The sequence below is a fragment of the Onychostruthus taczanowskii genome, unplaced genomic scaffold, assembly GCF_017590055.1.
Source record: "Onychostruthus taczanowskii isolate IOZ18803 unplaced genomic scaffold, ASM1759005v1 scaffold14, whole genome shotgun sequence".
Taxonomy (NCBI): domain Eukaryota; kingdom Metazoa; phylum Chordata; class Aves; order Passeriformes; family Passeridae; genus Onychostruthus; species Onychostruthus taczanowskii.
Genome location: NW_024498573.1, coordinates 4724186 through 4736438, shown reverse-complemented (window position 1 = coordinate 4736438; position 12253 = coordinate 4724186). Strand labels below are relative to the sequence as shown.

The following is a 12253-nucleotide window of genomic DNA, read 5'->3' as shown; positions in this document are numbered from 1 at the left end:
AAAGGCTGATAAAGATTTTAATTTAAAGTGTAGCTTTTATTTGTTTTATTATTAGGATGTGAATAATGCTTCAGTAGTGCAGTCACGTTCAGCTGCTGAGCAGAGGAACAGCCAACATTTTGCAAACTGTTTAATGTCCCAGCAATGACAAAGGCAGCCATGCATCCAGTCCTTAGTGTATGATATAAACATTTTCCTCTGCATGATTCTCCTCTTCCAGGGCACTGTGGCTTCCCACACCTCGTGGCCTCCGAAATGCAACAAAGCTGCACAAAAGAGTAAAAATAATGTTAAACCAAAAACAGACAATAAAACCACAGAAGAACAGATCAGCCAGATCACTAGAACATGTAAAATATGCTTAAACATGTGATCATGACTGATAATGAATCATCTTTCCACTTATGAGACAATTCACACCTGAGGTTAGCAAGCTCCCTAATGTTGTGAACTGACAGTGACACTTATTTTTGCTTAATAAGTAACAAAAAGTAGCAGGAGTTATTAGTTTCTTTTTATAATATTTTCTATGAACTTGAAGTTAAAAAAGAAAGCCAAAGTATGTGGTGGAATGGTCAGCACACCAACATTTTTTTTCTACAACCTCATTTGTCCTATTAGCAAAAGCAGGAACAGAAAACTTACCCTGCAGAACCACCCATCTTCTTCGTGTTGTAAAAATATTCTAAGGACCATTCAGAATGAAAAGAAAGAACAAAAATAATTAATTTTGTTTAAACCATTAGAAGCAAGTAAAGTAGTAGGTTCAAAGATAAACTCAAGTGTAAGAAACAAAATACAGGAACTTCAAAAATGTTTTCAGGATAGGAAATTCCCTTTGTCAGCAGCCACAGCACAGGGGCCTCCAGGGACCTCAGCTCCCTGCCCTGAAGTGGGAGATGTGGCATCAACCCCAGCTGTGGCTGGACAAACCTAAACAATCCTTGAGTAACTGCCTGTGAAAAGTACTCACGTTTAGTGAGGAGCAGAGCCAAAATCAGGATGAGCAGAAGTGCTGCACATAAGCCAAGCCCAATGTAGAGCCCACGCTCTGGGTGCTGCTGACTGGGGAGTGACACAGACGTGTTCTGTCAAACACAAGCCAAGGAGCATTAGAGGAACTGACAGCAAGAAACTCGTGCAACACCCAAAGGCCTTCTGTGTGTTTTTCAACTGTGCAGGAAAAGCACACCTGAGACCAAAACCTAGTTTGAGAAACAGGCCCAGTTTCAAGCAGAATCTCTGCAACAATTGTGTGAACCGTGCTGTTAAACAGTCTTTGAGGTTTTCAGAAGACCTGAAGTTATGACAAATCCCATTTATTCAGGTTTCATAATATTCGGTGATTTTTTTTTTTTAATGAGTAAGATGTCTCATGATGTCACACCCTCCCATGTGTGCTGCAGGACTCAGCAGGACACACGGAGCTGCCTGTCTGACCCCCTCTGCAGGGGGAGTGCAGGGCACCCCTGTGCTCTCAGGTGGCCCAAGCTCCACTCCGGCCATACCTGCAGGTTTGCAGTCACATCCAGGCAGTCTGAGGGGCCTGAGCAGGGAGTAGGGGCCTGAAAAGAAATACAGATGTCGCTAAAGCTCTTCCCCCTCAAGAAGGAAGTACTTTATGCATGATAAGCAGGGTTCTTCCCCCCACCCCCCCCAATAATGAGCACATAAGCATTCTTCATAACCACTAAACACGCAGACTACAAAACAATATTCTGTTGCAACCAGGCAAAAGCAGTGGAAGTGACCTGTAGGGATGACCCAGTAACCTCTCAAGTCCACCCACTCTGTCTAGGTGTGCTACAGCAAGGTTGATGCTTACAGTCTGAGCAGCTTCTGAGGCAGAATCTGATGGCCAGGTCCTTGTGACAGTGAAGGAGGAGTCACTGGTGCTGTCAGGACCTGAGCAAAGGCAAGACAAACACATCACTTGCACAGAGAACTGCTCTGCCTCTACAGATAAGAATTTGTACTGCTGACATTGGACTCTGAACTTCTGTGTGTATCAGCAGTCTGGGCTCTGCATATCATGAGGTTGGTGCCTTTAGAGGGCAGCACAAAACTCTGAATATTGAAGTTTCTGCTGTCCTTTTCAGAGCTTTGAACTCCTTCTTAGAAATACTTGGCTCCCACTGTCATCTCAGCACTGGGAAGGAGTTACCAGTCGGTGCTGGAGCCAAGAAACAGTGGCCATAGGGTCATAAAACAGATTGGGTTAAAAGGGATTTAAAGCCCATATCATCCCCTGCTATGGGCAGGGACACCTTCCACTAGACCAGGTTTCTCAATGCCCCATCCAACCTGGCCTTGAAGCAAAAAATTATGCACAAAGCAAACTTAGGATATCAGCTGAAAACTGACGAAGATTAGCTCAGGGCCTTGAAGCAGCACATGATGCAGAGTCACAGAAAGCAGGTGATACTTTTAAAGCTCCAGGCAGCTATACAGTAAACAGACTGAAAAAAATGTGATATATTTGCATAAGGACCTGCAGCACATTTTGAGGTAATTTCCCAGAGCACAGCTGCTTGCAACATTTAAAATTAAGAGCTACAAATTTCTCTCTCATCTATCATCAGTCCCAGTTTTTCCATGTGTTGTCAGATGACACAAAAAACTCCTGAACACAAAATCTCCAGTTCCCTCTGTGCCAACCTCAGCTGGTTGCTTTTATGTTTTAAATTGTTACCCTTATCCCAGAAGCTTTATTTTGAAGAGGACAGGATCATCAGCTTCCACTGCAGATTCTAGAGTATTTCTAAATCAGAAGCACGTGGCCACCTTTTCCCATCTCCCTCAGTGTGACCATGCACACACCACCTTGTATTCTGAAAACTTCAAACACTGTTCCACCACCAGCTAAGGAAGAGGTCACAGGGATAAGAAAATCCCTGAGTTCTAAGATTGGAATCAGTGTTATTTGCAACTAGAATAGAAACTGTCTGAGAAAGTTTTCACTTCTTCTTCCAAAAAGGAAATGCAACTGTTGTAACACTAATTTGGAGCTGCTTAGCTGGAAACATACAAGATAGAGGGAGAAATACAAATGGCATCCCTGATTCTTTTTTTTTTTTTTCAGAATCTAGGAAATAAGCTATTGCTACACCACGAGGTTTCTCTTGTGTAGTGGAAATTAAAGATGTCTTTTTCAGACTGGAAAGATGCAGCTGAGCGGCTTCATGATAGAAGTTTATCCTTTTGTGAAGGGAATGGAGAAAACAAATGAGGAATAGCTGAGCACTGTCTCTTCCCCTGCAACAAGGAACCTCACAATATTAAATGTGCACAGAGGCTGTGGGCAGCCTCAGGGACACACATTACACCAGGGTGGAAGAATAATTTGGCACTGTGTCACAAAATTAATGACATTTTTCTACCATTCTCCTTGATTGTCTGCTGCTGACTGCTATAGGAGGAAGGACAATTTAATGTTCTCAAATTGATGTTCTTTTGAGCTAGTCCAATAAAACAGTTCTGATTAAATAGTGGGTACACACAACTCCTACAAGTTATGGTTTACCATTCATGGGATGCATTTCTAGAAGAAATCAGGTGAGATTTTATACCACAAAAAAAACCCCAACAAACCAAAACAACAGTCAAATAAAAGCAAACCTTGCAGCACCACTAAAACATCTACTTAAGCATCACACCTGGAAGCAGCTTCCTCCCAAATATACAAGTTCCTTCTGTTAGACTCTCTATAATACCAAGCAGAATTTAAATCCAAGTTCTGATCTTTTGTAATGTTTAATAAATTTTAGCCAAGACACTTCCATCATTTATCATCAGTTTTTTTCTTTCCTAAGATTCCCCATTTGCAATATGGCTTGTATATGCTATTGACACTTGGATAAAAATTACCTGAGGTCTGTTCAGAGGTGTAAGTGTGAGGACTTGCAGTAGAGATCCTTGCTGATGTTAAAATATAAAACAAAATAAACACATAATTAACCTTATTGGGCATTTGCATATTGAGAAAGAGACACTGTTTTTATAGTAAAAATTTGCAAGCAAAGCACAAGTACATTTGTCAGCCACTTGTTCTATATAGTATCACAAGCAAGGGAAAAACTAAAAATCAAAGGAAGAATGGATAAAAAGCTTCTCATTTGTGCATCCCTGGGCTTTAATCTAGAATGAAGCAAGGAAAATCAAACACAGGTTTCAATGACAAAGGTGCAGCAACAAAGCTTTGGATGAATACTTTATGCTGCCCTTCCTTTTAAATTCTTTGGTGTCTCTAAGAATGCTCCGTGAAAACATCATGTCCTTTTCTAACTGCAGTGGGATAACAATATCGCCAAAAGCAGCTTAATTGAGGTAGCACTAACAGCAGATGTGCAAGGTCCCCAAGATCAGTCTTATGGATGATTGCAGAAATCATTTCCACCACCAGCTTTGAAGTCCAGACCCAGGAGCAGATCCACCACAATGGCACTCACAAGAGCACTCCTCTGCACTCACCTTTCCTCACCACAACCTGGAGGTTAGTCAGTTGATCATTGAAGAGCCCTGGGATCTCCACACGGCAGCAGTATGTCCCAGAGTCTGCTTCCCTGGCGTCCACGATGGTCAGGGACACGTCCCCCTCCTGCAGGTCCCCTTTCAGCTGGTACCTGCTGCTGTGCTGCTCTGTCACCCTCCAGCCATCTGTCCAGATAATGGGCTGGGAACACTTTGAATTGGGGCACCTCTCCCGACCCCAGCACATGGATGTGATGCTGCCTCTGTTCCAGACACTGTAGTGGCAGGGCACAGTGATGTTCTGACCCACCTCTCCTATCACAACAAATCCTGATACTGTGGAGCCTGGGGACAAAAAGACAAATAGTTACAGAGCACAGGGCAAGTGGAAGCTTCTTGTGCATCTTGCTTGTCCTGAAAGCTCCCATCTCAAAGAAGACCAGGCTTTCCTGGATCAGATTTTGCACAAATAGATGTGTCCTGGCAGGATTGATGCAGTGATAATGATCAGGCCAGTGACACGTTCAGAGAAATAACATTTTCTGCAGCCTCTGCACATAGGCAATGCAGTGGAGAGACTCTGGGGCTTCTCTTGAGCCAGGTGCAGTCTCTTGGCTCTTTTCCTTTGTGCACATTTAACCCAAGTCACACACACAAAGGAACAGTAAGTAATTGACTTTTCTCAAAACCACTGTGGGAAACTCTTCCCTTTCAATGAACTAAACTCCAGGTTTCATCTGAATGATCAACGCTGAATGATTTTCCTTTTCTCTTGCCTTAAGGCAGGTTTTGCCCATTCTTATCAGAAGAAATGTTAAAGGGCTTTTCTGAGGAATATTATATAAAGTCACTTTTTTTTTTTCCACTACTTTATTCTCTCTTCTAAGTCTTACATAGTTTCTAACTTGTTTGCTTCCCCATAATTTGTCACGCATCCAGGAGCCTGTGTCACACTACTCAGGTCAAGACAGTGAGCCCTAATACCCAGTAGACCATCCACAACAGCGAAAAAATACACTAGAAATAAGTTTCGGAAACTTATCTTCTTTAATATGAAAAGGAAGCTCAAAATGTAACTCATCATAAAAGGCTTTATAAAGAACTAAAAGAAATATCTGTAACATCCCTTTTCTTTCTACTGAATTTATCTTACCACCAAGTTTTTAATGTCTGTCTGTCTTTATTATTACCACTTTGCAACATATTGTTTTCATTGCTGTTGCCCTTAACAATCTAGGTCTGTTCCCTCAAGATTTAAAAAAAAAAAGGGAAAAATTATCAATTTGTGCCAATATTTCATATGGCTAAAAACCACCAGAAGCCACAGTTGATTTTTTCCCTGTCTACCTAAGCATTCATCTTCACAAAGCCTGCCAAAATGAAATGTCCTTGTTTTACATCTTCTCTAAAACAATTTAAAGGTCTCTGCTCAAATCATCGTCTAAAAAAGCCCACTAGTAAGATGAGCAGCCAGCCCAAGAAGCAGCACCTTTAAAACCACCATACCCTCAGCATGTTTCTGTTTCACAAACGAAAGAAGGCCATTAAAACTCTATTGAGCCACTGTGAAGAAGTTTTATTTTAACACAGAGAACTGCAGCCTCTGTGACGTGGCCACTCTTCCTTCTGCAAGATAAAATTCTCTTTGCCACCCTCAGAATCCCTGATGTGTGTTACCTCCACCCACCTCCACCCAGTTGTTTCTGCCCCCTTACCTGTGAGCAGCACCAGGAGAGCCCAGTTCAGGCAGATGTGAGACAACATTCTGGCTGAAGGTGACGAACAACGCTCCTGGTCACCCTTCTCATTCAAGAAACTTCTTCTTTGTGAACTTCTGTGTTTCCTTCTTAGCACATCATCTCCAGACAGAGCTGTGTGTGCCTCTCAGTCCACTCTGGGCTGTTTTGCCCGAGGTTGTGCTGTGTGCTGCAGCACAGCTGCTGGGGCAGGGTACAAGTGCAATGAGCTCCTGCTGGCGGGGCTTTGACTGAGAGGTGACAACACTTCACAACAACCACGCAAAACTGCTTCTCGTTTTTTTCCAGATCTGTTTGATGACTGTAAGTGAAACTTGACAGCAGCACTGAGCTGATACGACTGTCAGCAATCCACTGCCCCAGACTGCTTCCCACACCTGCTTTTGCCACAGCAGACAGGGTTTGGATAAAAGATTACATAATACATAGCAGACTGTGGGAAGTGGAAAGGGCTTGGCCGAGTAACAGATTTGCAGGATGAACTATTCAAGCTTTTCATCATAAGTTTCTGGTTCTAATGCTTAGAAATAACTCAAGAGCATCTTCTGTACATAATACATAGCAGACTGTGGGAAGTGGAAAGGGCTTGGCCGAGTAACAGATTTGCAGGATGAACTATTCAAGCTTTTCATCATAAGTTTCTCGTTCTAATTCTGGTTCTTAGAAATAACTCAAGAGCAAACGTTCTTTGACAGCAATAATTTGGTGGTTTTGGAAAACTGTTACACAATTGAGCCTAATGGAGTGCCAGTCTTTTTTCATATTTAAAAGTGCCACGTGCATGTGCGTAAACATCCAGGAGAGAGAGGAGACTTGAAAAACATGGAAATTGAATAAAGGCTCACTCTGACAAAATGCTGAAATACAGCTTTTGAAAAATGCTGTTCCCTGGCCACCTCCCTGTGCCTGGATCACCACACTCTCCTCAAGGATATCTTGTCTTTTTGTATTGTTTGGGCTAAAACTGCACCTGTGATCAAGGGCCAAGAAATGTCGTTTGCTGAAGCAGCTAAACTACTTCACAGTGTTTTATACAGGTGAATTTAAGTACTAAGGAGTTATTTATGAGTAGAGTGGAAGATGCTAAAATTGGAACCTTGCCTTGCGTGACTACCTTATGGGAGAACAGAGGCACCAAACTGACAGGTGTTTTAAGTGAAAAATCAGGAAAACCAAGGGATTAATGTAGCTGAGAAACAAACTGGCAACACATTTGTAAGAAAGAAGTGATACAAAGAGGGATGAAGGGAGATTCCTGCATGCAGTAGCTGGAAGCAGAACTCCTTAAGAAAAGGCTTCCTCTCAGCTCCTGTGGTTTCTGAGGAAACTGCAGACAGCTGCTAGAGGAACAATTCTGATAATTACCAGCAAGATCCTGCAACTGCTCTGCAAAAATAGGAAAGGCAGGGCAGGCTGGCTCTGCCAGGATCCCAGGAAAGCCATTCTGGTCACACAATAAAAGGATGTGACAGCTACAGGACAACAGTTAACCCATTTGCTTTAGATTTCACCTCAAACACAGACCATAAGGAATGCCTTGATGTAATCTCAGCTTCTGTCTGCCTGTTTTCCAAGTTCCTGTGTGTTGTTTGTGCAAGAAAAAAACACCACTTCTGTAGGGATTTCTTCTTGACTCAGCATACAGAATTATAGAATGGCACACCCAAAACAAGCAGCAAGTGACAAACAAAAGTACAACAGGAAAATCCAACTTTAATCTGTGCCTACTGCCTCACAAAAATTAGACTTTTTTATTTTTACCAAAAAAAACCACAAAACTTTAAACATTTTCATCTTCCCAGTCACTCACAACCTCCAAGAGGTGCACAACGAATGCTTTATCAGCTTGTACAACAGCAAAACAAAACACAACGTGCGTCCTCAGAACCCCTTCTGTCTCTCACTGTGGTGCATTAACAAAACCAGCTGTTTCCTTCACGTCATTTCATCGATGATGCTGCACATCGCTGCATCTTTGTCCAAAACCTGATCCCTCTTGCCACCAGAACGCTCCCTCTGCTTTTCGCTCTGCCCAGCGCAGCTGCTGCCATCATCAGCATCCATGGGCTCCACGCTGACCCTGAGTCCCCCCTCTGTGTGAGGCAGATCATCGGGCAGGGAAGCCAGGCAGTTCTGGATCATCTCCACCACTCGCTCCAGGTGCTTCTGGAAGCGCTCGGCCGTCTCCAGGCGCTGCCGCTTCTGCACCTCCATCATCACCCTCAGCGTCTCCCGGGCCTGGTGAGGCCGGTACTCGTTTATAAGGTGGTGCACGTGCACAAAAAGCAGCTTCAAGTCTTCTAATTTCTCCTCTCGCTTTATACTCCCTGGACTCCTTATCAAGATGTCCAAGAGGTCCAGGAAGTTGACCAGGATGGACATGTTAAGTTTCCTTAACTCCTTCTTGTGATCAAACTGCATGGGATGCAGCCGTTCAATACCCTGGCTCTCCAGGGGCCGAATGATCAGATCATCACACTGGAACTGGTTCCCAAACATCATGTAGCTGTCCTTCACAGGCGGAGGTGGCTTTGGAGCCAGCCCTTTACGGATATTTTCATCAGTGTATTCTTTGATATACTGCATTGGAGGAGGAGGAAGGGCACTCACTTGCTGAGGTTCACCCATTTTTGCCAGATGAGATTCCTAGGGAATGACCCAAGAAACAAATGTTAATTTGTGTCACAAGGTTATAATATAAATGTAAACAAAGACAAAATATGGGAGATGGCTGTGAGAAAATGAGCCAGAAGAGATAAATCTGTGTGCAGAATACAGGAAACTCCAGGCAAATCCACATTACCTTTTCACTATGGTTTACTTATAGCAAAATTAACTGTACTAGAAGCACGTAGAACACTTATGTCCCTAAATATGAAAGACCAACCTGTAAACTGGGCAGCCAAAGGGAGAGGGGTGACCCCCTTCTGTAGGTGAGAGCTGGTGGGCAAACCCCCCAGAATCACAGAATATCCCCAGCCGGAAGGGATACACAAGGATCTGCACAGGACATCCCAATAATCCCCCCACCGTGCCTGAGAGCACGTCCCAAAGGCTTCTTGAACTCTTTCAGGCCTGGAACTGTGACCAAGGAGAGCCTGAGGAACCTGTGCCCGATTACATTCTGAAGAAAGAACCTTTTCCTAATATCCACGTAACCCTCCCCTGGCACAGCTCCAGCAATTCCCTCGGTCACAGAGGGCAGAGGTAGGCGCTGCCCCTCGCGGGGAAGCTGCAGCCCGCCGTTGGATCCCCCCTCACTCTGCCCTTCTCCAGGCTGACCAGACCAAGCGCCCTCAGCCGCTGCTCGTGCGGCCTCCCTTCTTCACCCGCGCCCTCGAGAGAAACCAGGCAGGGCCCACACCCGCCGCCCTGCGCCGAGCCGGGCTCTGGGGAGGCCCAAACCCCGCGGCGGGGCTCGCCAGGCCAGTGCTGAAGAGATAAGAGCCGAAACCGCATCCCGGCGGAGAACACGGACCCCTCAGAGGCTCCAGCGACCCTCACCTGCCCGCTCCTCAGCGCCGCCACAACCGCTTCCGCCCGGCCGCCCTCTGCTATCGCTTCCCATTGGTTGGCGGCGTCGTGGTGCCTCACTCTGATTGGCTGTCAAGCAGAGCAGTCAGACACTTCTCCACTCAGCTCGCTCGGGGGCGGGGCCACACGCGGGGCGTGGCTCCCGTCATGGCGGGGTGGGGACTGCTCCGTCCCGGGGCCGCGGGGAGCCCTGCGGGGTCTGTGGACCACTGGGTTATGTGGCCTCTCAGGGGTCTGTGACCCCTCAGCGTTCTGTGCCCCTTCAGCGTTCTGTGCCACTTCAGCGTTCTGTGACCCCTCAGCGTCCTGTGCCCCTTCAGCGTTCTGTGCCCCTTCAGCGTTCTGTGACCCCTCAGCGGTCTGTGACCCCTCAGCGTCCTGTGGCCCACTGGTTCTGGGACCCCTCAGGGTTCCGTGGCCCCTCAGGGTGCGGGGCTCCCTCGCCACAAGCCGCTGTGAGGCGGCAGGACCCGTCGGGGCGGGAGGGACCAGCCCGGCGTCCCTCGGGGGTGCAGGGACAGCGAGGATGGTGCTCGTCAGGGAGACACAGCCTCACAGAAATCACAGCAATCACAGAAATCACAAAATCAATTAGGTTGGAAAAGACCTCTGAGGTCCCCTGGGAAATGTTTGCAGCAGAATACGCTAAATCTGACCATAACTGTGACAAACAGTTGGGCTCCGTTGCTTTTCTTTCAGTTTCCTTCCAGGGGGAGTTGAAGTTAACGTGGTGGATGTCAGTTTTTCACCGGGTCAGGTGGAGCAGGGCTTGCTGGCATCGCTTCTGCAGGATTTTCCCCCTGAATGGCCAACAGAGAAGGATTTTTCAACACTTGGTCGATTCTGTGCCGTTCTCGCTCCCTCAGCAGATGGCAGCAATGGCCTTGGTGACAGGGACCCATCACCACACACGCGGTGTCATTTACAGATTCACTCTTCCAGATCGATTATTTACTAAAAAAAAAATTCAATCGAATGATAATTACTTTGGATCCTGTTAATTATTTCTAGGAACATGCAAAGAATATCCAGAATCATAGGATTTCTTTGATAAGAAAGCCTGAAGTGATGCACAGAATATCTGAATATTTATATATTCTAAACTAAGCTACACTTTACAATTTACAATGAGTTGAATATTTAAATATTCCAAACGAAACTACACTTTATAATTTACAATGAGTTGAATATTTAAATATTCCAAACTGAACGACACTTTACAATTTTCAGTGAGTACAAGCCTGGCTGCAAAATAGGCTGATTTGTTTTCATTTGTAAGCAATTTGCTGAATTCAGACAAGGATGCAGTTCCATGCTGCAACTAAAACATTACTGCTTTGGAAAAGGTGATCTCATTCCTTCACCCCTATTCCTGCTTCCTCATCCCTCTCTCCTTTCTTCCCTCCCTGCTCCTCCAGCCTCTCACTGGCTGTGCAGCATTTTCTTGTCACTGCTTGTGCCACCACCATCAGACATTGGATTGCAAAGCAAACTGATGCAGCCCTAAACCCCATAAAAACATCATTGCAGGCTTTTTTGTTAAGTTTTCAGCTTTTCTAATGAGTTTACACACTGTGCTGTGTGCCCTGTGAGCATCAGGCAGAGCTTTTGAGAGAGGAGCATGCATAGGCAGAAGGAAAGGAGAAGGCTGGGAACATGGGGTGGGGAATTGTCCTCTCCATTTGTGTGACAGAAAGCTCTTATCTTGTCTCAAATCATCTTGTTACATCATCCTCTGAAAGACAGGCAAGGAATAAAAATCATCGCCTCCAGAGATGTGTGAGATAACACGTGTAGTAGGAGGTACCAGCACACCTTTGGTTTTATTGGACTTTCCAGACTTTGATTTCACATTCTTTTTACAGGAGCTGAGCTTGATTCTCTAGTGCCTTGCACTCAGCGAACCATGCAGCAAGGATGTAAAATGCTGTGACTTCAAACAGGAGCAGACAGAGAGCCAAGCTGTTGTTTTTTCCTCGATCTCTGTGATCTCCTTGACTCATTTTCTCTATGATGGTGGCCAAGACAGAGGGGATATAACATGAGTCTTGTTCTTGGTGGCAGGGCTGCTTCTCAGAAGACCCATGGATGACCCTTTGCAGCCCACAGGGAGCTGCTGACACTGCTCCTTACAGTGCTTCTAAATGAGAAATTAAGGATTATGGGGAATGTCAAGTGTAACACTCTACAGTTTGCGTCCTGCTCCATTCCAGCTCTTTTCTGAAATCAGGGCACTATCCAGTACAAGTCCACGACTGGTAATGAAGCACAATTCCTACATCATCTCCAGCTTGTGGGAATGATCTTGGACACTCCTTCAGCAGATGGTGAAGCAGTACCATGATATTCTCTGCCTCAAAGACTCAACATCTTAATTTACAGCTTTGGTTAAGTTTATTTTCATTTTCTTCGTAACTAATTTTATGCAAATTGGCATGTTTCAGTAGCAAGCACTCCAGTTCTGTTAATTCAGCAGCAGTGTGTACAGTGTG

The 12253-nt window shown here is 45.2% G+C and overlaps 2 protein-coding genes across 3 annotated transcripts; both read right to left on the bottom strand.

Moving 5' to 3' along the window:
* Positions 1-138: 138 nt before the first annotated feature.
* Positions 139-6234, bottom strand: LOC121332341 (hepatitis A virus cellular receptor 1 homolog). Its single transcript, XM_041397731.1, has 8 exons — positions 6186-6234; positions 4471-4815; positions 3868-3918; positions 1826-1905; positions 1509-1565; positions 974-1088; positions 646-685; positions 139-266 (listed from the first exon to the last, which is right to left on the bottom strand). The coding sequence occupies exons 1-8, from the start codon at positions 6232-6234 to the stop codon at positions 173-175; spliced, it is 831 nt and encodes a 276-aa protein (XP_041253665.1). The 3' UTR covers positions 139-172.
* A 1686-nt stretch (positions 6235-7920) lies between these two features.
* Positions 7921-9786, bottom strand: MED7 (mediator complex subunit 7). Of its 2 annotated transcripts, none has more exons than XM_041397686.1 (2): positions 9732-9786; positions 7921-8873 (listed from the first exon to the last, which is right to left on the bottom strand). In XM_041397686.1, the coding sequence occupies exon 2, from the start codon at positions 8853-8855 to the stop codon at positions 8163-8165; it is 693 nt and encodes a 230-aa protein (XP_041253620.1). In that variant the 5' UTR covers positions 8856-8873; positions 9732-9786; the 3' UTR covers positions 7921-8162. The 2 variants fall into 2 exon arrangements, with proteins under 2 accessions (XP_041253620.1, XP_041253621.1); XM_041397687.1 differs by having other exon boundaries at positions 9706-9738.
* Positions 9787-12253: the final 2467 nt, after the last annotated feature.